Genomic DNA, 25,002 nt, shown 5'->3' on the forward strand with positions numbered 1-25,002 from the left:
GGTGGCTCTATTTCGGATGACAAGCTGTGAGGTTTCAGCTTGAGCTTTGCACCTCTGGAGGACTAACAGAGATGGATGTAGAGGCAAATTTCCGCAGCATTTTTCACACTTACAGTGCACAGGCACAGCCAGCCACCGGAGGGGAAGGGGGGGGGCTTGTCAAGATCAGATCCTGTCGGACACTAACAGGACAGACACCGACCCCCTGGTGCTGTAAGACAGACGTCCCCTGCGCTGTCCCAGCGGTCTCTGCATCAAAAGGACGCAGGAAGCTCTGACGGGACTCTGGCGGGGAGGATGTCATGAAGCTCATCATCACTGAGCGACAATGTGGGACATGACAGAGGAAATTCTGGACTGTGTTTCTCACGAGACAAGTGGGTCACACTGAGGAAACCTCCGCGCCAGCCTTCAGGCCTGATGTGCAAAGCCGCACGCTGATATGCTGACATTCAAAGGGCATTTGTGAACTATCACCATGTGCGGAGTCCCTCTCCCTGATCTGTGTGTGGCCTCGACTCGAGTTCTTTTATTAGCCTATAAATACATAATAATTAGCTGTCGGGATGTGCCATTAGGACCAGTCCACTGCTTTCATTCGTAGCACTGGCCGCTGACAGTATTTTAATTTTGTGAACAAGGAAAATAAATCATAGTGACTGCAAGTATTTACACAAAAGGACAAGCCACATAATCGTATTAAATATGTAAGATCAGTAAATTGCTGAGACTTCCAACATTTCAAGATGTGTTGGCATTAGATTATCATTACCCCTTTCATCACCAACTCTACATTGCACATCCAATTAAACTTCTACAGTACTGGACTTTCTCACTGTGCTGAGACAATGCTTTTAAATTGTGCCAGTCATTTTAGGTCTAAGCTTCAATGAAAAAAAAAAAACGATGTGTCGATCGTCGATGTCGAAAAAAAACGATGAAACTATCAAAGACTGTGAAATTGTAACCGTTTTAAATTTTAACAGTTCATTTCAAACCTCCATGCTACCACAGAAAAGGAAGCTCCGAATCCGTCTCCACCTCTAAATCACCTTGTGCCTAGATGGAGAGCAGTAAGAGCACAAATATAGTTTTGCTCAGACATAACTTAGGCATTCACCGTTCTGGCACTTTTACAACCTGCCTCGTAACTCATAATGAATTAAGCTCATCGTCGCATTGGCTAGACGCATCCTGTGTCTTGGACTTTTGAACCACAACTTGCAGAGGATGCCAAATGAGTACAACTGAACTGTGGGGTATAGAGATAAATAGAGAGAGAGAGAGAGAGAGAGAGAGACAGAGAGAGAGAGAGAGAGAGAGAGAGAGAGAGAGAGAGAAAAGGGAGAGAGAGAGAGAGAGAGAGAGAGAGAGAGAGAGAGAGAGAGAGAGAAAAGGGAGAGAGAGAGAGAGAGAGAGAGAGAGAGAGAGAGAGAGAGAGAGAGAGAGAGAGAGAGGGGCAGGGGACGGGACCTGACTGGAACAGTCTGCCAATTGCAAATGGGCACAAACATCAGCCGCCTTGCCGGGAAGTGCTATTCCAATCTGAAGTGCCACCAGGAGAGAAAGGGAGAGAGAGATAGATAGAGTGAGATAGAAAAAGTGAGGAAGAGAGAGAGAGCCATAATGGCAAAGGCAGATTTATAACTCTGATGGCTGGAGCTGCAGGCCTCGTTACACTTAGGGCGAGGTGCCAGATGATACCTCCAACGCACCTCAGGGATTTCTTCATCCCATTTAGCACAACGGGGAGGGAAAAATGGAGAGTGTGAACATATCCAACAAAGGTGGGAGACAACGTTACATTTCTCATTTAGGGAAGAGTTATTCCTTTTTTCCGCTTCTGGTGGATGGTTGCTCTGTCCAGAATTTATCAATTAGGAGGACTGCCATTTGGTTGAGGCAATGCGCCTGACTTCCTGCCCATAGCAGTCTGGGGAGAGTGTTTGGCCCAAGCTGTTCCATTGTTCGACGAGGAGTGAAATGTGAAGGGGTTATGGGCTGGAACTACAGTGCCATAAAATCTACATCATACTCCGGGTGGCATCAGATGCAAGTAGCAAACAACTGCACGCTGGAAGTCTTTTTGTTCCACACACTGAACTCAAAATGAGCATAAGGAATTAACTCTGCCAAGTCTTGTCTGATATCTGACAGCATTCTTTCAGAGGTTAACAAGACGGATTTAAATGTGCAGCACTGCAATCAACTCTCTGAACTTACATCCATAAAATAGACTCTGCTTATACCTCCAGATTGAAAGTTATGGGGTAGAAAAAGATGGATTGCTCATTTAATCAACAAAGTCCATTGCAAAGTTGTCTGGATTGCTGAAATACTGTTACCAGATGAATTACTTACAGAAAGTGATATCTCTTCAAAAGGACCATCTATAGTGTGCAAATTACGTGACAACACATAGAGTGGAGGACTGGAAACTGCGGCGATCTGGTGTGTCAACCTTTGAGATTTATGGCTGCCCTATAGGGGCTCTCTTTAAATTTTGCAGCACACACCTTAAAAGCCATTGCCTCCTCTGTCATTTCAAAGCTCTCCTGATCGTACATGCAGGGACTCCGCATTCTCATCTGTTATATGACCCATGAATCAATATTGCCCTTCAGTGCCGTCGACATGTGCGTGGGCAAATGCCGTAGTTTGCATTGAAATGCTCGGGGTGTTTTTTGAAGCATGCTTTGTGTGTGATGCAGCTCCCTGTTTACACACACTGAGAGTCGCGTCCACCATAGCGACCAACATGATTACCCTAGCAACCAGCATAGCAACCGCTTTATTTTGCATTGAAACCACCATTCTTCTCTGTTTCCTGCAACTGTTTAGGCATGGCCATGCAACACTTGTGCTCTCCACTAGCGAGTACTGAATGAAGCATGCCAAGGATGATTGGAGTGAGAAGTAATAAGAGGTCATGGTTCCAAGACGAGGTAACCTTCGGATGAGTAAACAGGGACGAATTGTGCGCAACAGTATTCACACAGATACTCTTCCCATTCCTCTCCACTCAGATGGCATTGATGCAGCAGAATTTCATAGGCTATTGAGTTGAAAAATTAATTGGACACCTTGAAACACAATAATTATTTAAGCAAGAAGCGCCAAGACAACACAACACCCTTCAATTCAATTTAATTTATTCTATTTCTATTTCAAGTAGAGACCGACATTATTAAAAGCCATTCTTCACATGCAGAATGAATTTAAGTTTATAGATTGTTGCTTGCCTATTAAACACTTCAGTCAAATTGCAGAGCACAGTCAGACATTTGTCTTCTCCTTTCTGTGCAGAATCGACCCAATACAATATTCTAGCGACGCAAACAATTTCATAGAGTGGCCCAAAACATTTACTCACTCAAGTACCCGGCAACTCTATAAATTAATGCCTGGCGCCTAATACACACCACAATATGACCCTAAAGAAACACGCTGAATTACCCAGCAGATTTTGAGCTTCGTCTCATCAATCAGACTGCCCTCTTTTCCGGGCACTCTTGCCAAGTCGGCTCATTTTCGGGACGGGCGGGGAGAGGCTAGACTGCACAGTGATAATTACAGCAGATAGGTGCCTGCGGAGCGGATTGACTTTCATTAGGAATAATCTCCAGCAAGATCTTTGCTTTTACGGGACCCCATTAAGTAGCTAATGACTATTTTGGTGGGACATTCACTTATTAATCCTGGCACTCCAAACTAAAATTGCTCACAGCTACCTGTAATCTGAGAAAGTGTATGATAGCGTGTCTCAGTGAAGGTATCCTTTAAAGTGGTTAAAAAATTGGTAGATCTTAATCTACAAGTGGTTTTCAGTTGTATGGATTTAATCACACTAAATGACCTTTTAGAATAAATTAGCAACTGCCACTTGGAAATGTACTCCTAAAAACAGCTGAGAAAATACATGTGGTTTTACCCCAAGCAACCTGCAAAGCTTAAAACAGCTTTATATAAGTGTGTTTTTCTAGTTACACCTCGGTGAAAAACACATTTATAAAACTGGCAACCACATAGCCTCCTTGTATGGGTTATATAACAAACTGATAGTGGAGCTTAAGAAATAAATAACTAAATAAATACCCAGTCACCAATTAGAGCTCGCCTTCACTATTTTGGTGCAAATCTGATGGCGTAATACAGTTAGAGAGATTATTGCATGGCGGTGTGATAATCTAATCTCCTCTCTCTCTCTGTGTTTAGTCTTTTCCCCATTTGGCAGGGGGATAAAGTGCAAGTCAGCATTGTTGGTCTCGCACGATGGCTCAGCACAGCATGGAGTCGGCGGCAGCAGCAGCAACAGCAACAGCAGCAGCAGCAGCACCCCAACACCCACACAACCTGTGACGCACATTCACAAACTTGGTTGAGAGAAAGCCAAACAGTATAATCTGAAGAGATGGAAGAGACAGGTGTCATTTACAGTCTATAAAAACGATGCAACGTATGAATTGGTGCACTTAGGTGGAGCTACTGTATGAGTCATAGCCACATCACACACCTCTGCAACGGCAAGGCAAGGCAAGGCAATGCAGGAAGGGGAAACAGACAGATTCTAGACCTGATTGGCGACGTCACGTCAGGTCAAACTTAGAGGTGTACTCCCATGAATCTGTACCCAAACAAATGAAACACAGCTGTTCAAAACCACAACAACACTGCATTACAGTCACTCCCTCGGATGAAGCTAGACCAAATCCTAACCGTGAGTAATGCCATGACGGCACACTATAAACTCTGTATCTGATGTGCAGCAGCTTGTATAAAGTCTGATGTTTGGTTACTTTCTCTAATCCTTAGAGGAAGTGTACATTCCTTTTCACATTGTCTGAAAATTTCATTTTATCTCCATCACTCAAAGGCTCCAGCATTAGGATTAGGGACTGTTCATAAACATTCAACCTGTTTGTATGTGGGTGGCCAATTTCCACTGCAGCTGCTCCGAAAATCTGCTTAATACAGACACTGCCAGGCAGCTCAAATGTGTGGCAATTTTATGCAGCTAGCAACTTTTGTTTTGATGACGGACTACAAAAAAAATATCATAACTACTGCTCCTGCCAGTCAGACAGTGCTATGGAAACAACCACATCCTCCCGTCTGCACCTAATCTCATGTTCCCATTTCTTTTTCAACGTAGGATGCAAAGAAAATTTGCATCTGTACCTCCCCTGCAGAGTCCTCAAGCCAAAGTGGGTGCATTTACAGCAGATACAAAGCTATGACTGCATTTTACGAAACTGAAGAAAAAAACAAAACAGTCTTCAAAATGTTATATATATATATAGTTGCATCAACATGCAACAACTGTTTCATTTATTCTTTGATGTGATAACCATAATCTTCAGGGCTTGTTTATTTTGTAGGAAATGATCAACAACTCGTCATTTCGGCTCACTAAAATATTTATGATGTTTTGTAAAAACATGCTCTGGAGTAGAAGGCTCTTTAATAAACTATCAGCGTACAGTCAGACGAAACATCAAATTGAGGCTTTAAACAGTCATTTGGAGCCCTTGAAAAGGTTTTCATAACCGGGGGGTGGGTGGCTGGGGCCCTTTGAGTTATTTATATCACATACGTATATGTCTATATTTTCAAAAAGTTAGTGGGGCTTCAAAGGTGGAGCTGCACCGGTGAACTGAGTGTTTCAGGTTTAATTGAATCATATCAATAGAGAAGAAAAAAGGTCAAGGTTTGCCAAAAACACACACAGAGAGAGGCAGAGAGAAAAAGAGGGGGGTATGAACAGTCATAGCTTTCACTTCGTTAATTTCCTTTCACTGGGATGACAGTGATGAAGTACCCATCGTGTTATGTTTTGGACTTTAGGGTAATGAAGTTAATGTCCCTCTCTTTTATTGCGGTGGCGGTTCTGACCTTTTTTGACCAATTAGCTCTCGGCATGGCCAAAGCGTGCTGACCCGACCCACCAAGGCCTCACAGAAGGCAAATGACTAAAGCGCTACGGTGGCCACTTTGTTCAATCCGCTTGAAGTTGCACTTTCAGAGCAAGGGGCCCATTTGTCATCATTCAGTAAATGACACCGGGGGAATTGATCCATGGCCACTGTGCCAATTATAACCGCTGCATGTCATTCCATATATTAGATGAGCCAACGTCACATTAAAAGTTGCCTGCATGAGGGACTTTGCTTGCTGTTTAAAAGAAACATGAACTTTTAACAGGCTAATATCACACAGGGTTTCAGTGATGTCTTCAAACTATTCAACCTGCTGGCGGATAGTTCTCTTCCGTGCTGACCCGAGTGTCATGTCTCCCGTGAGGGTCTCCACTCCACTGGTGTGAGACAATGCTATGCCAGCGGCACACCATCACTCTGCTCCTGAATAGTGTTTGTCGGAATTGAGCTGTGGCAGTACTACAGCCATGAGCAATCTGACCCCTGCAACCATCCACTCAGACACAAAGGGACATGTACTGTACACACACACGCGCACACATACACACACACACACATACAGTACACACACACACACACACACGCGCACACATACACACACACACACACACACACGCACACATACAGTACACACACACACACACACACACGCGCACACATACACACACACACACACACACACACACACACACGCACACATACAGTACACACACACACGCACACATACAGTACACACACACACACACACACACACACACACACACACACACACACACACACACACACACACACACACACACAGTTGTCCCTGGGCCCTGTGTGACAAACAAGCTTGGCTCCGGAGCTGTCAGCCCTTTTTGCCAATGGGATTGGGGGACCAGTGAAGAGATTGGAGAACAGGGGGCAGAACTGGTATGGTCATCAGCGTCAGGGGGTACAGTAAGGGGGTGGGTGTTGATATGTTGTTTACTACCTCCCCATCCTTGACTGGCTCCCTCCGCTCACCACAAAATTTGCATGCAAATTAAGCCACTCTGACACTAAACAGGCTTAATTTTCTGATCGGGTGAGCCTCCTTCCTGCATGTGTGTGTATGTGTGCGTGTGTGTGTGTGTGTGAGTGTGTATGTGTGTGTGTGTGTGTTTTGAGTGGTAAAAAAAAGTCAGTAAGGGGCGAATGGGAAGGAAATACGCTCGATTTTGATTAAGGATGCTTCCTCGAGGGCACCAAGGGTGTGAGGGGCAGGGGGGGAGTACAGGGGCAGATGGGATTCAAACATTCGCCGGTCTTCTGTGCACGGGCTGATTTAACGATCCAGAAATGCTCCTCAAGCGCCTGGCTTCCATGCGGGCAGTTTGCTGCTGAAGGTTCGCTCTGCACAGATCAAACTCTTTTCTTCGCCGAGCACGGCCATTCAAGGGCTCTTAAAACGGCAGTCCTGCTGGCAGTGTGTCTTAAATAAAGCATGCAACAGCCTCTCTTCTCTCTCATGCTATCAGTGTCACTATGGCCACTCGCCATAACCTCAGAATAAGAAAATATAATGATGGAGCAACACACAGACAGCAGATGGCAGATGAAATATAAAAGACAGTCGTCATTAAAGGTGCAGTCCTTGATTATCATCCATAACACTCTTTGTTAAACACAGTGATAGTGTGACACTCTTCCAGCTGTCCTTTCCATGTGTGTGCTTACACATCAACAACATTTTGCCAGAATTGATGCATTGCACCAGCACTAACAATCTGCATTCACGTAAAACCCATTGGCTAAACACTGAAAATAACAACTGTCAAAAGTGAGAACAAATCATCTCCCACACATTAGCGTAAAAGCACATGCTGTCAGTGGACTAATTTCCAGGGCCAGGTCTCTGGGGACACCTACAGTCATTAGGGCGCTTTTCATAAATCCATGTAAAAAAAAAAAAACATGAAACACTGAGCGTTCAGGCTACTTGTATAACATGTATAACGAACGAGAAAGAGAGAAAGAGAGAGAGAGAGAGAGAGAGAGAGAGAGAGAGAGAGAGAAGATTTGTCCATGCTTAATATACATCCCTCCAGCCCACACCGCTATGCTAATATTAGCCCGGCCTGCATGGCCAAATCATGATCATCGGGTCCCAAAGGTGCTGCTGGATGAACTGAAGACACACTTCTTTCAAGAGAGAAAGAGAGAGAAAAAGAACTAAGTTCCCCAGCAGCACCTACCATCTATCTGTGTAGCCTGCAGAGACTCACAGTGCTATTCAGATTTAAACGCTCAAGAAACAGAGAATTTTTCATGATGGTCTGGTAAACCCTACTGCAACATAGCAACAATTTATGAAAAAATCAATGTGGTTCTTGACATGGTAAAAAGGCGACCCCTTATCTATTAATTTACAATATACCCATAAATATGGTGTCTGTTTCCAATCCAGTCAAATCATGAAAATAACTATAATCATGCAGCCGACAAATGGGAAAGTGCCAACATCAAAGATAGATATCTGGAATGTAATAGGGTTCGTCACAGGCCTTCACCCATCCTCCCACATGGATGTGAGCTATAGCAGGATGAAAGAAGGAGAGGGGAAAAAAATCACACTCTCCTGCGACTGCTATGGGGCGACAGTGGAGATTAGCATCGGCGGAGAGAGGCTAGGTGTAGTGTAGCGTAGCCTAGCGCATGCTAATGCCTGGGTTGCTGTGCTCCTGGAGGGGTTTGTACGTCAGCACGCCGGCTAGCCCACAAACACAAAGGCTTCCTCAGTGCCCCTGCTGCCCCGAAAAAGAGCCAGCATTAACATGCTGCGTCTCCAGTCTCCGGCAAGCGGCATAAATCATATGCCTGTCTCCGCACCTTGCAAATGCATCCACTGCGCCCATTCATTCACTCACTCACTCATTCATTCACTTAGGAAGGAGTGTGTGCTTGTGTGTATGCGAATGGGGAAGGTGGATATACAGTATACTGTAGCTGTGTGTGTGTGTGTGTGTGTGTGTGTGTGTGTGTGTGTGTGTGTGTGTGTGTGTGTGTGTGTGTGTGAGGGAGTGAGTATGCATGTGTGTGTGAAAAAGGTGAAGGAAAGACAGAGTTTGTGTGAAGGAGTGTCTGCGTAAGAATCTATGTGTGCATGTGACAGAGACAGAGAGGGAGTTAGAGCATGATTTTGTGTGTGTGTGTGTGTGTGTGTGTGTGTGTGTGTGTGTGTATGTGTTTCTGGTGGATGTTACAAGGGGGAAAAAATTCCATGGCCTCCCAAGACTTTTTATGGCTCCTGGCTTAGCTCTTTCCAGGCAGAGAGAGCAGAGCAACGTCGGCCACCAAATTAAAAAAAAAAAAAAACACGCATGCTCTGAGGGCATTTTATAACCCCACCACCCGGTTAATAATAGTTGTCTGTGAGGTATCCCAGTCAATAAAAAAAAACTGCACGATATGCCGGTCATCTTCCGATGACAGTTGCAAAGCAGGCCTCTACTACTTCTGCTTCAACAGAGCGGTGGATGAGCACAATAACGCAGTATGTGAAAGTCGGGGCAAGGAGAAACAGCTGTGCTATGTAAATGTCTCCTAAGCATAACTGCCGATCAGTGTAAACTGCCTTGACTGTTCAGGGATACCATAAAAAATGTTTTATTTTAAATATGACATGTCAGCAAGGACAACATAACTCAAAACATTGTTCCAGACCATAAAAGTCCTTCTTTGTTCTTCAAAGCATTTAGACATAAAAATGATTTCAATAGAGATAAACATTGCTAGACATTGATGAATAGCGCTTTTTCACTCCTCCAAACACTCAAAGTGCTTTACAATATCATGCTTCACATTCGCCCATTCACACACACACACACACACACACCGATGGGGGAGGTTGCCATGCAAGGCGCCCACCTGCACATCAGACATTAATACACTATGCACTGTAAAAAGAAAATTCAACTTAATGGCTCTCATGGACAAAGACATACGTCTTTGGCACATTGAGAGATCCACTCTATTTATCTAGACAGTTCAATCTGTAGACAAAAGTAGGCGTAGTGGTATAACCAGCAGGGCCGTGGGTTCAACTCCCAGGGAAGATAAACAGTGTCAAGACTAGAGCTCTAGAGTGGTGCAGTTAGTTGTCTGGTATACAGTATGAGATGCATATAAATGTAGAAATATAATTTAGTGTTGGAAGTTTTCTACCATACAAATAGAGCTATCTGAGGTGAAATGGTTCTTCTCCACACAAAGGGTTGGATTCTGGTGTTGCCACAAAAATGACACACGCACACGCACACACACACACACACGCACACACACACACACACACACACACACACACACACACACACACTCACGCACACACAGCATCATGCCAGGTTGGGTGGGTTCCAAATTCTAAACCTCTCAAAATTAACGACTTGCCTGCAGCCGGGCAACACAACATGATGGGCACAAAATTTGCTTTTCCTCGCTTGGCACACTACGAAGCACACTAACACATAACACTCACTTTTCCACTCCCTAGTCAACACACTTCAAAGAGACCCTGGGAGAGAACTACAGAGACACAACTACAGAGAAAGAGAGACCAAGAGAGAGAGATAGAGGGAGAGAGAAGGGGGGAGAGAGAGAGAGAGAGAAAGAAGAGGGGAGAGAGAGAGAGAGAGAGGCCAACAGAGATCACCGTACAAAAGATCAACAGAGCGTCCAGAGACAAAGAGTGAGAGGAAGAGACAGAAAAAAAAGAGTTGTTTGTTTTTGCATGTGTGCAAAAGAGAAGGAGAGTATTCAAATGGCTCTATGAGAGAGACAGAGAGGAAGAGAGAGTACATTTAAATGTGTACATGTGTGTGTCTCTGAGATAGATAGGGTGAACAAGAGAAAGAGAGAGACAGAGAGATAGAGAGAGAGAGAGAGAGAGAGGCGAAGCGGAAGAGTAGATTACTATAGCGCTGAGCCGGTATGCTTAATTATGACCTTGGTGAGTGCGGTAGGTTCTCATGCCGTCACTCCTCCACTGTGTTGTGTGTGGCGAAAGGCCAACACCGCCAGCGCTCAGAAAAACAGAGCCGATAAATAAAACATGCGGAGAGGGAGGGATGGGAGGATGAATAGGAGTGGGGAGGGGGGGGGGGCAGCTGAACATCATCCATATGAATGTACAGTACACAAACTCTACAGAGTCCTGACATTCCACCCCGGCTTAAGGGGCCAGGCAAACGCCGAGCATCACACATATGCATAATAAACCTTCCATAACCGACACTAATGTAAATCTATAAGAGACGCGTTCAACTATCTACGCCTTTACAGGCGCCTATGGATCCATCTACATGACTGAATACAGTCACACATACATAAATAGTGTGGTACATGCAAAGCGTATGCAGGTGAGGTATTATTGAAATGAATGGGTTATTTGCTTGCAGCTGCTGTGAAAGGCACACAGTAGCACTGGTGAATGTGTAATGTGGTGTTTGATCATTCATAGCAATTTAAAAGGATGTATTTTCAGCGGCTCCGTGGCAATTCAAAGATGATATCAGCACTGCTGCGGTGGTGGAGCTGTCTGATCTATCTTTGCATTGGTAATCTTAACAATAGGCTCGAGGGCCCGTCGGTGCTACAATGTGTCTCTCCGCTGTGATGTGCAGAACCTCGAGAACACGGAGCCTCTTTAGAAGTGTTTCCTGCCGTGATTGAAAAAAAAATGGAGGCCGGCTGACAAGCCGAAAAACCGCCGGCAAACACCCTCGGGGTACCAAAACGTCACCCCATTATCCAGGCATGAACATTTGGTGAAATTACTATTAGTTCCAGAAGCTTAATGGACGCTATTAATAAGCACGAAAAGTAAAGCACGTTTATTTTGTGTGTGCTTTTGTTGTTTGCCACTCCTGGGCAGCTGGTTGAAAACATTTGGCCGTTTCTCCTCCCTTGACCCCGGTAGGCTGGTCTTTGTTCCGGAGGGTTAAACGGGGCCTTTTGGACTGGCCGTCCCTGCCAAGACAGAAAAACACCAGGCTGCTGCTTCTGCTGCGGCTGTTGCTGCTGCTGTGTCTGCATACACACTGATGTGTGAAGGTGCAGACGCGATGCCACAAGAGTCTACCATCGCCAGCCTCCTAAAACACTTCTTGGCACAGTCATCATCACTTCTGTCTCTGTGTGTGTGTGTGTGTGTGTGTGTGTGTGTGTGTGTGTCTGTGTGTGTCTCTGTGTGTGTGTGTGTGTGTGTGTGTGTGTGTGTGTGTGTGTGTGTTTGTGTGTGTATGTGCTTGTGTGCATGCGTATGTGTGCTTGTGTGTGTATGTATGTGTGTGTGTGTGTGTGTGTGTGTGTGTGTGTGTGTGTGTATGTATGTGTGTGTTTGTGTGTGTGTGTGTGTGCTTGTGTGCATGCGTATGTGTGCTTGTGTGTGTATGTATGTATGTGTGTGTGTGTGTGTGTGTGTGTGTGTGTGTGTGTGTGTGTGTGTGTGTGTGTGTGTGTGTGTGTGCCAGTGGACTGGCGTGACACAGTCCAGCAAACAGAAGCTCCGGTTCTTCCACTCAGGGGGAGAACTGACTCGGTTGGCTCACCAAGACACACACACAGACGAGCATTTGGCCACACTACTGATAAATGCTTACACATTTTTTGGGGAGGGTTTTCAAAGGTCAAACAAGGGCCTTCTTTCCCACATCCAATGTTGTGTACAAAGAACAATGAAGACAAAACATGGCCTGTTCTTTGTGGGAATCCCCTGGTGTGTGCGTAGGGGTAATGGCCACCTGCCCTCCATGCGTTGGCCATCATCGCGCCCAGCTTCGTCCATCCTCGCAGACGGGTCAGCTTTGGTGAGGACACTGCAGCTCCTGGAGCCACAACCCCTTGTTTGTTGTGGGAATCCTGGCTAAATGCACACATCATTAACACCATCTGGAAGAGTGACTCACGGCAGTGAGGGGAGTGAGGGGGCGTGGAGTCGGACAAAGACAACCGGCACAAAATCTCTCCCAAGCGAGCGAGGACACAGAGAAAAGGCAGAGTGTGAGAGAGAGGGGATAAGTGTGAAAAGGTGTGTGCTTGCGTGAGGGTATTTGTGTGTGTGTGCGTGTTTTAGTGTCTGTGTGAGTGTGAGAAAGACATAGAGAGAGAAAGAGAGAGAGAGAGCGTGTGTGTGTGTGTGTGTGTGTGTGTGTGTGTGTGTGTGTGTGTGTGTATGTCTGTGTCTGTATGTGTATACTTATTTGCGAGTCCAGTGATGAAAAGAGGAGGGGAACAGAAGTGGACAGCCCTGTCAGAGAGATAACGCAGAGCTGTGGCTTCGCACAATGCCGCCTGTGCTTAAGGCTAGAGACGTGTTCCACAGCAACATCAAACTCCAGCAGCCCACTACAGGCTGGGTGATTACTCCCCGCAGGAAAGCCAAAACACGGCGGCGAGAGATTCCTTCTCTCCACAATCAGTCAACACACTACTGCAAGAGACTGCAGACCTGTCGGCAAACTGAAAGTGCTCTGACCGGTCATTAGAGTCTCCCTGTACCACATACTGAGGAGGTGCTACTGCTTATACAAATGACCCTGTGACTACCTTCATCAGTAAATATCCAACTGTTATTCACAGGCTAATAATAGCAATTTACTAAAAGACAATGTGAGAATTTACTGAATACCAAACGGCATTCGGGAACACCAAACGGAATTCAGTGACACAAAAACAAATCACTGAGAAAGTGGTTGCCTCTGTGCGCTACACAGATGGATATGAGAAAGACAGTGGAGAGCGAGAGACTCTCTTATTTGCCATGGAGCACTGGGGAGACGGCAAGGCCTTCTGTTAGTGTTGAGTTTGGACATGTCTGAGGAGGACTCCTCCGGCTCCTTTTCTCTCCCCTCAGATCTGTCCATGCTTCACGGCAGATGGGGAGATTAGCACATTCAACTGAGTTGCAGATGGCTGGTGGGAGGAGAGGGTGCTCTTCAGCTTTCCCTTTAGTTTCCCACTAAACTGGCCTCACTAAACTACTGCCTCCTTAAGCATACTGCCATTGTAATATAAGATGCTATTTCAAATGTATAACCACATATAGAAAGATTAAACAACACTCTTCTGATAGAATTAGGCCAAATTTAGGGGGGAAATCAAAGAGCAGATGTGAATCCAACCCACTACTACTAAATACAGTGATTCCCATACATTGACTTATTTGTGGCGGCCCACCACAATATCAGCACTGACCACCACACAATGATTTTCCATGCTGTACTATTTAAATTGGATGGAATTCATTCATTGTAGAGCTACTGTATGTGCACCTTTGCACAGCCCCTCCTTGTCTCTCTGTCTCTCAACAAACCTACCTGGTTTGTTGGTTTAATGTTTAAAGAAAACATTAACAATCCTACAATTGTTGGCATAAAAGTCGACTGGCTAAATTGTGCTTAAATCTGCATCATAACCACGCTGTGCTAATTTGTTAAAAACTGTTGCATTCTGCAAACCTGCCACCACAAATAGAATTCTATGGGAAACACTGAAATATTCATTGTAAAAATTGTCAGATGTGGGCCAATCAGCAGTTTAGACAAAAAAAATGTTTAGTTAGATTCTGGGCATCGTGTGACATAATCTATAGCATGATCAATATTGTGTAGCAATGTTAAATTATCCTGTAGCAACAAATTAACAATCACATCTATAATGTTCATTTGTGTATTCGATATCGGATAAAAGAGCCTGCTCAGATTCTGACTAACAAGACCACATCTTGTTGATCTCCGGGAAGCGCGCTCTTCAGTTAAGTAAAATGGATGTCCAATTGAACCCTCTCCAAAATGATTCACCATCAACTGAATGGCTCCCAAACGTGATTTATTATGGTGCCGTAAATGCTCCAGAAAGTCATCCAGCACGCGCATCTCAAATGTAAACGAGCAAAAGGAAATGGCAGTGCAACTTCCTGAAGCTAATCTGGAACCCACACACATTCCTTCGGTTGAGAAATATATTAAACTTCTAACAAAACTGACAAGTCAATTCCTAACCAAGAAATCAGGAGAAAATCCTATGAGAGCTGGGCTTTCAGTACATGCTGTGGGGTGAAGGGCTCTGTTGGCTTTCTAAAGCCTCGACTGTGTCACCTGTCTACTGAAAATGACATACTTGCTTCACATACAGTACAAGCCTTGAAATCAGACAGACACACACACACACAGACATACACACACACACACACACACAGGAACACACATCACACAGGAACACACATAGTGACAGAGAAAGACAGAGAGAGAGAGAGAGAGAGAGAGAGAGAGAGAGAACAGTGTTCTAGAACATGCTCCTCACGGGATACTGTCCACGAAAGGGCTCACTCAAAGACTAAGTGCTTGTGTCAGGTGTTCTCTAAACACAACAGAATGGCAGCTTTGGTGCACTTCTGAGGAAAATCAAACGTCTACTTTACGAACAGGACAAGAGCTGTGATTCCTGCCCCTGAGCGGAGACTGATAGACACATCAGGGATGAAGGGAAATACCAGTCCTTCTTACTAGACAGTCTTTCATACTAGCCTGTTAGTTTCACTTCAAAGCTCCCAGCAAAGTGTCATGGTGTCGTCTAAGGTTCCCATTAAGTGCTGTGTGTGTGTAGCATCCTTCTAAATGCTGACATAATGGTTAAAACAACCGTATAAACCTTTACAAACCCACCCTAGAATGTGATTACATAGACTATAAGCGAAGAGTCAGAGTTTGATGTGTAACCCTGTGCTGTTGAGTAGAGGCCATTTGAAGCCAAAGTTTTAAAAAAAGAAAAGCTTCACTCGCACTTCACTCGAAATGTGTTCAACAGTTTATACTGACAAATTAAATTTGGTCTTAAATGGGGACTATAATGCATTGTCAGGACTTTAGATAAGAAAAATGTATCTACAGAGTTGGAATTGAACAAAGCCGCCATTTGTAAACACCAAAAATAGAATGCTTGAAGTCATCACTGCACTAGCGGGCACCAAAAAAGGGTAACTCTTATTCATCTGTTTTAAACAAGAAGCAGCGAGACATAAAATGAATTAAACATCACATATGTGCATAGATGGACTCATTATGGGAGCGAAAAGACCCCAATCATGTCAGTGCACTGGTGGAGGTGCTTTGTGCTAGGTACCTCTGAGAGAGAGAGAGAGAGAGAGAGAGAGAGAGAGAGAGAGAGAGAGAGAGAGAGAGAGAGAGAGGGAGAGTGAGAGGGAGAGGGAGAGAGAGAGAGAGCTTGCCCTGGTCTCTGCCTTGGGGAGGCCAGCAACGTTTCTCTTTAATCAATATGCAGATGAAGTTTTCCAGACCATGAAAGTAATTTTTTTTTTATTATCATGTGAGGATTAAGCAAAATCAAATCCTGTATATGAAGAAACTGCCTGTGTGTGCATTTTTTTCCCTTTTGTGCTCCGAAAAAAAAAAAAATATTAAAAAACATTCCGCACAGTAAAGGGCATTACGGAATTTCAGCGTCTGTGGCACCAGGCACAGTTACTTAATATTCCTCACAAATCCTGAAGTTATGATTATATTCAGCACTAATGCTTCTAGTGGTTAAAAAGGGATCCATTTAGAATGGTAGTGAGCTGCAGCAAGGAACTCAAGAGGGATGGCTAACCTTGTGGCTACCATGTGACTTGTGTGCCTCTCCTTGAAATCTGCCTGGCTTACCAAACGAGCGCCCAGACTTAACGGCCATTATCCGGCACCATTAGCAAAATATTTGCACAAATTAGGGAACAAAATTGAAGGCTTGTTCGCAATGGGGACTTTTGAAAGGTGCAATCAACTGCTGGGAACCGTGTCGGCCACTTAGTGATACTTAAGAGTTGGAGCAACCTTTTGCAATGACAATCAATGGCAAGTGAATAAGACCCAAAAAAAAAACATACTAGTGCACTTAGCACAAAGGCTATAATAGGCCGCTTGCTATTGGAGTCTTGCGTGCTTCCCTCAAACAAGGACAAGGGGAGACTCAGTCATGAGAAGTTTTAGGCTGTCATCATCTGAATGCATCTGGAGTGCGCCCTGGATGGAAGTGTCCAAGCATGTTGAGTCAGAGAGGAGAGTTGGGTTTCCCTTTAGAAAATAAGGACGGCTGGACGAAAGGTTGAAGAGTGTGTGTGTGTGTGTGTGTGCGTGTGTGTGTGTGTGTGTGTGTGCATGTGTGTGTGTGTGCGTGTGTGTTAGTGTGTGTATGTTTGTGTGTGTGTGTGTGTGTGTGTGAGAGAGAGAGTTTTTTCTTGCCTTTGTAGTCTCAGCTAAGACTCTTTGCCTCGTAAATAATTTAGCCAGTGGAAAGACGTTAAGAGAGACACCAACACCTCCAGGAGCTCCAGACAGCCTGACTGGCTGGTAAGTAGCTCTCCAAGACCGTCTACAGCCGAAAAACCTCGAGGTTTCTTGCTGAGCAAACGGTATAAAAGAATACTTTCTTATAACCTGACATGGTGAGGCAGAGCTCCTGGGAAAGTCCTTAACCTGACACAACAGCACGGAACATCTGGCCATGTTTAAACAGTGAACCCTTCCAGCTCCAAACTCCACATCACAGGCCTAGTAATATGCATGACTCAAATATCTTTCTCTGTTTAGTTTTTAACTCCAGTACTTCAAAGCTTAGTTCTGTAGATGAAGATTGTGTAACGTCACAGGCAGTGTCTGACATGTTTTGATGGACTTAGCATGAATAGGGCACAAAAAAAGGCTGGGCGTAAAGCTTGTCATGATTTGTCCCTCTGATGACAGATTTTAAGATCTGTCACTACACAATAGACAGCCTGTCATACCAATATAATTCACATGTCTAAATATTCTGAGCTATAAAAAAGGAATCAAGGTGGGCAATAAAAATCATCTGGAAAATCTTATCATGCTAGATCAGACTGCATCATCTGCTAAATGAATAAAACGTGTTATGAATGCAATACAATAGATTATGACACCACGACATTTCCCCTACATCTATTAACAATACTGACATTTTTTTACAAATAGTGTAGCTTCAGGAAGCGGTTCATTATTCTGAATAGAGAAACAGGAAGCCACTGTAAACAATAGCTATTAGACAGGAGTCTTGCCAGAACAGGTGTATCTCCAATCCGGTCACCACACAGAAGCTGAAAGGGTCCTACCAATCATTTGGAGAAGACATCGAGCTCTGCATCGATGCACTTTATGCACTGTGCATCAAATAATCTGATCTTTCATAAGAGTGATTAACCAACGGAAATGCCATTAAAGTACATCATTTAGAGGACAGGTCAGACTCGATTTAACGGTGCCTTAGGAGGGGTGCAGGTTGAGCTGCGGTTCAACTATAATCAAGCCAGCGTGATTAGATTACCGGGGACCTTGCAGGAATAATGCACGACAATAATGACTGCCAGGAATCATTGAATAATCTACAGGCACGCAATTCTTAATAGTAATTTCAAGGTCTAATCCAATTTCAGGTGCCTAAATATTCATGCTTATGAACTTGGGGAGGGGACTGGATGACTGTGTGACTGAATAGTGTAGGTCTATTATGCATGAGTAATGAAGGTGTTGTCATACTGAATGCTGCTGAATGGTGAAGGTCACAGCAGTTTGTGGATGTTGTTTTGAACTCAGAGTCTCTACTTTGCATAGCTATGTAAGGGGATTCTGGTGTCCATTGTGTTCACTTCACAGCACCTGAACACCGACGGTTCTGAAGCTTAATTTATAATATGGCATTGTTTGTAAATGTAATCCTATGTTCTTAAAATGCAATTATGCTCTGAAGGGGGAAAAAAAAATTAACGGCTGTTTGTTAAGGATCAAAATGGACTGCTAGAGTGAACAGTCTCTTGAGCTAGAGTGGTGAAAGTGTGCTCTGAACGCAATGAATGTGTGACACTCCAGGAAAATAATAAAAAGCAGTTTCAACAGCATTCTGACAGTTTTAAAATGGCAGATTATTCTCAGACTGAGAATTTAATAAAAATCTATAGTGCTCAAAATGGTAGGTGTATACAATGGGTCCGAAAAAATGCTCACTGTCTAAAAACAAATTTACTGCAAATAAATACCCCAAATGCACATTGCAATTACGCAGTGGGTGATTCAGGTTTGATTGCGCTCCTCCTAATCTGATGAAAACACTAAGAAATGTCATAGTTTTGCGGTGATGGAAACATCTCTCTCCCATATCCATTTGTCTGAGGGCAAATTACCCTGCCTGTAAGGCACAGAGGAAGCCATCCCTCAGAGAGAGAAAAATGAGAGAGGATGGATATGTCATTAGCACGAGCCCATATTCCTGGGAAAAGAATCAGCGTGCAGATGGATCATGGCAGGGAATGGTAGGACAGGAGGAGGAGCAGCTGTCAAAGGTCACACACACACACACACACACAGACACACACACACACACACACACACACACACACACACACACACACCCGTGTGCACATGCACATGGACACACAAACACACACACACTGTTCATACAAACATATACAAACACCTCGATATGTCCTCAAATGTATGCATACAGGGCCTGGCAAATCCTACTGACCTTATTTCCATTGTCACAGTCACACCTGCACACAAACTCTCTCTCTCTCTCTCTCTCTCTTTCTCTCTCTCACACACACACACACACACAGAAAAACCTTACCGCACAGAAATACAGGTCACAGGTATAAGTGTGTCAGTATTTTCCTAACAAGAAAAAAGTATGTCACCAGGTAGGGCTCAATGAGTGAGCATATGTATCTCTCTAGGGACAATGTTGGGAGTGAGATGCTTTCCTCTTAACCGGTATCTGATGAATGAATCTGGATATAGAGAGAACAAGAGATACTAGGAGCATCTAATGAAAGGGAGGCTCTTTGCCAGAACAGAGTAAAAGATTATTGAAAAGGTAAAGGGAGCAATTAAATGGACATTTTCTCCTCTAAGAGTTCTATGCACTGAATTGGCCATGATGTAATAAAGCCAGTATAGTAGAGCGGGGAGGCCCAATTCTGTGTCCTTCAACACCAGAGCAAATCGGACAACATGGATGCTTAGCAAAAGAAGCTTCTGACTCCCACTTTTACATTTATTTATGACCATTTGGCAGACTCTATACAGTATATCTCTATATAAACCGACTCCCAACATCAAGACCACTGACTTACGTAAAACCTAAAAGAGGTCAGAACGTCTCTGAAAGTTTATGAACCAGACCAGCACTTTAACAGTTACCATCAAAAGAGAGTGCCTAGAATGTCATAAAATGAATGTGATGGTGGATGTGATGTTCACAGAAACATCATATATCATGGATTTCACTGTGAATAAATGCACTCTTTAAATAGGCCCAAACAGCTCAGAAGCCACACAAAAATCATCTTATGCATTGCTTAGCTCCTTGAGACAATACTAATATTACAATATTCCAATACTACACTGTCATGCAGCATTATTTTCAACCTTTTCAACCTTTCAACCTTTTCTAACCAGTTGGCACAGATTGGTCAATAGAATTTATATAGATTGTGTGGAAAGTAAAATAAAAGTGTATTGATTTAACCAACCACTAAAGATTTTAACTGGACTCGGGGTCCAAGGTCAAGTCTCCTCTTTCTCTCTGAAACTCACCTCGTAGGACCAGACGCACTGGGTGCCCCCGAAGCGGCGAACGCAGCGGCCCACCTCCACGTCCTCGTGGGTGGTGTACATCTCCCGCAGGCAGGTGCGGATGTGCGGCACCATCCGCCGCAGCACCTCCCGGCTGAAGATCATACCGGGGCCGCCCATGCAGAAGTTCTCGCCGGGCTCCAGCGCCAGCTTACCCAGCTCCTCCATGGTGCCCAGGCCCGTCTGGCCCAGGTACAGGGGCTTGCTGCTGTTCAGCGACCTCAGGAAGGACTCCAGCTTCTCTCCTGCAACAGAAGAAAATGGGCCACTAGAGTGAATGTCTCATTCATTGAGCCAGAGAGGCAAAGGTAATGGATAACCTACTTATTTACCCCTGCTTTAACATGACATGGTAATGTTCTTATGGTAATTACTTTACTAAACCTATAAAAATATAAACACAAACAAGCAGATAAACACAGACAAATCAACATACAAACAAGTACGGTACTTAAACAAAAGCTTCTTTCCTGCAACAGAAGAGGGCGGTCACATGACCTTGTGTGAGATCACTGGTCACGGTTATCAACACAACTCATACACTGTGACACAAGTTTGGGTTCTATTTGGGATCACAGGTGTTTCCAAATGACAAAAACAAAGTCATGGTCCAAAGGAAAAAGTCTATTTTGTTGACTTGTTGCTGTTCAGCGATATACAAAATAAGTGTGGCTTTTCCTTTGGAGAAAGATAAATGACAACAGATTTTGCATGGTGTCAAGGATCACATTTAAAATATATTTCATCAGTTTCATGCCTACTCTAGATCTTTGACAGATATTTCAGAAGATAAACATGGCTGCATTTTGTGCGCCTTAGAACAGAACACTGAATATGCTCCAGTATGGTATCTAAGGATCAAAGACTACCTTCTAGACTGCTTCCTCTTTTCCAAACTGTGCTGAAGAGACTGCACTATGTGACTATGTATTATATTAGGGTGTCTAAATAATCAACCCTAATTAGTTCTGGACTAGATATACTAAATTTACATGAGGCTGATGAGGGCAACGGAGATCTCTGGCTTGAGAAGAGAAGGGGTTGTGGCAAGGGGAGACTCAAGAACAAACTGTAACAAACGGTAACAGCCTTGCTTACCAAGTTTAACCAGACTGTTTTTCCCATCAGTGCGCCGTAACTTCAGTTTACACTGAATAATGCTGAAAAATGTGCATACCCCCAGTGAAATTCTCTCGAAGGCTGCTCTGTTGCTGATTTGGTTTCTAATGGTAAATAGGCCTGGTTGCTGATTGGCTGCTGTGTTGTGGGAAATCCCCTACCTACAGCACTAGGAATTAAACATCTCTCACATGTATATTTGAAATATCTTTTTTAAAAAGCTTTTTTTCCCTTTTAGATTGACTGTTTTAAATATCTTTCATTTGGTTTAAACGTGAGCATTATAGCGGTGTGAATGTCTGTGATCCGTGCTGATCTGCTTGAATGCTTTTATAATCTTTCATACAGTGACCTCATAATACCGTCTGATAGACTGTATTTTCCTAGCTTATGCAGAATCAAGAACATGGTTTATCACGCTCAACTACTTAAATATGTAATGCTTTTTCAGTGCAGATGATAACTATGCCATACCCTAGATTAGATAATATTCGTGTACAAATATTGAGAATCAATGAGAAAACACGTTCATCCAGCCATTCACTTTTCCAGTCCAGTGAGAGTGTACACTATTCAGTTAAAATACCTCAACATTGCACAGTGGAATTTGAGGACAGCAGCTTTCATAGCAATGCTGGGGCTGAAATATTGAATTAACCTCATAATGAATGCTCACTGGCCGCCTGAAATAAAACTGATTCAGTGCCAAGTCAATAGCAGGAATGGCTGACAGATAGAGGACATGTTTGAAAAACCTCCTAGAATAAGGACAGTGAGATAGCAATCAAAATGCTGCATGAGAGGAAAAAACACAGAGACAAATACCTTGGCTTTTCAGTCTGCTTTAGGTTATATTCAAATAATGGCCATCCACTCTCTATAATGTTCCATTTGGTGTATGGCAAGAATATCGAATTTCAGAATAATCTGCATTGCATTTTATCAGAGGTTGCATTTGTCTAGAATATTTATGGGCAAGGCATCTGTGAAATTTGAACTTGGTGTAGGCCTACTTAGAATGTATATGAGATGCAGGTTGATCTGCATAGTGGCTGCTTTGGCACATGGGTGATTTAAAAGGGATGACACTGCACCAACCAATCAAACTGGCTATCTGCATTGGTAATTTCTCTGTAGCTGCAGGGACAGCCAGCTTTACCAAGTAACAAAAATCAAAGGCATGGGTAATGTAATGATCGTTTTGTAAACTGGATTGGCCAGGCAAAGACAGCTGACCAGAGGAATCCATTCATTGACTTCAAAACTTTAACACTGAGTAGGTACTGAAGAGTGTTTCTGCTCTGTGAAAATGGCTAATGGAGCCCGGGCCTGTTTATTGACTTTGGAGATGACAACAAACAGCACGTGTTTAGAATGTATTCGTTGTCTGGTGGGCCTGTGATCTCTAGCTTTTGGTAGGCTATTCCATTGCCGCTCTAATATCTGGAGACCTCGCAATTTATGAACATCACTTGACTATACTGCAGCCAAGTCGCACTAAGTCTCCCAACAAATGACCTGTCTGGCCCCAGGACCCAAATTACAGAAAGAATACCCCATTCATCAACAAGTATTCACCTCGGATGTAGACATCGTCATCTGCTCTCATGAACCACTCGTATTTATCCAAGTAATGGTCGTGCATGTATTTAAGCATCATAAAAGATTTCTTTTGAGGAGGGTATGAGTCGTCCACTCCGGCCAACGACACCACTGGGAGGGGACTTGGCAGCGGCACCACGTCCGAGCCTTCACTGGAGAAAAACTCCACCTTCCCCGGGATGGAACGAGTCCACGTCCTATGCGCGGCAACGGCTCGTGAATCAAGGTACTTTTTGGCTGTCATGACACCCACGTAGAGGAAATGCTTAGGTTTGGCTATAGGTCCGCCGCCATCCCCGCTTCCATTGCCTGTCCGGTAGACACTTTCCTCCTCCTCCTCACTTCCTTCTTGGCTAGATAAAGGACTCTCCGGATCTTTGCGCCACGCATTGCTCGTTGCGGTGCTGCCGTGCACTTCTGGAACTTTGGCGATATTCACAGAATTGCTATAGTACGAACACATGGAGGACCGCCGCTTCTTGCCACTGATTTCCATCACCCTGGGGACAATCAGCCAAGAAGCAGCTGTAAATCCAAGAACTATCCCAACAATTACGCTCATCCAAGGTCTCCTGGACCTGACAGCCATGGTAGAAACAGTACAGTAGATTGCCGACAGTTTGAGAAAAGGTTGAACGATGCAGAGTTCCTCAGATACGTAAGGATATGCAGCTGTAATCCGTCGAAAGAGTGTCATACATGATTATCACATCAACAAAGTGCACTGCCAAATCAAGGAGTGATACCTGAGGGTACAGCAGTTCTTCTTTCTAAATGTATGTACAACATTCCTGAAAGGCAATACTTAAATGCAGGGTCAAGAGACGGATGAACGCCTTGGCGCTATTTTAAAAATATATTTCAACTTTTCTGGAGCGTTAGTTTCTTTTTTGGCAAGAACCCTTTTTAGTTGCAGTGTCCAGCGCGACGGAAGAAGTTACTGCACTGTTCGTCTGGAAGGTAACACTGTAGCCAGTAGTCCTCGTTACATTCCGGGACAAACATAGTTCCTTTGAAAATTAGGCAATAAAAGGTTCGTGTATCCTATCCGAAGACATAGCGACCCTTCTGAGTCTTCTCCGCTTCCCAGCTCGCAGTGTTATAATGACATTAGAACAGTTTGTAGACTTCATACCATTCAGTAGGTAGAGCTAGCTTGCCATCAAGCTATAACATCCTCCACAGACTCGCCATTTTGTTTACAAATTGACGCCTGACTAAATAACTTTTCATCTTCCTAATCTCTCCGCTTCACTTTTTCTCCGCTGTGGCGAAAGCCTGGCAGTGGTGTCACTACACATATTCACGGTGTCAGAAGTAACGGGAAAAAGCAAAGGCTTCTCCTGCCTAGCAGGCTGAGGGCGGAGCGATGCATGCTGACTGTTCCCCTTCCCATGCAGGCTGACGTCTTGAGGGAGAGCTATGAGAGCGCGGTGAGAGCCCAGGCTACATCACCACGGCTGCCTCGGTGAATAAGAAGTAGGAGCCTCACTGAAGGTCCACCAGCAGCACACGTGAACCTACAATAGGGCCAGTCAATGTGTGCATACCAGAGTGTGCCCAGTGCCCACACATAGGCTCCATACACTGACTTTACTTTTACTTAGAGGTATTTTAAGCTGCCTGAGATATTTACATACATACAATTTGGTAACACCAGCCCGAGCAAATGCCATAAATGTAGAGCT

At 44.1% G+C, this 25,002-nt stretch overlaps 1 protein-coding gene across 1 annotated transcript in view; it reads right to left on the reverse strand.

The window, feature by feature from the left end:
* Positions 1–24,741, reverse strand: part of chsy3 (chondroitin sulfate synthase 3) — a 97,970-nt gene extending 73,229 nt beyond the window's left edge. The window contains exons 1-2 of the mRNA XM_042060102.1: positions 23,291–24,741; positions 20,555–20,838 (exon numbers count right to left, since the gene is read on the reverse strand). Of these exons, the coding sequence (XP_041916036.1) occupies positions 20,555–20,838; positions 23,291–24,011 (1,005 nt within the window). The 5' untranslated portion in view covers positions 24,012–24,741. The remainder of the gene's footprint in view (positions 1–20,554; positions 20,839–23,290) is intronic.
* Between the last annotated feature and the right edge of the window lie 261 nt (positions 24,742–25,002).

This window comes from Alosa sapidissima, chromosome 13 (genome assembly GCF_018492685.1).
Source record: "Alosa sapidissima isolate fAloSap1 chromosome 13, fAloSap1.pri, whole genome shotgun sequence".
Taxonomy (NCBI): Eukaryota; Metazoa; Chordata; class Actinopteri; order Clupeiformes; family Clupeidae; genus Alosa; species Alosa sapidissima.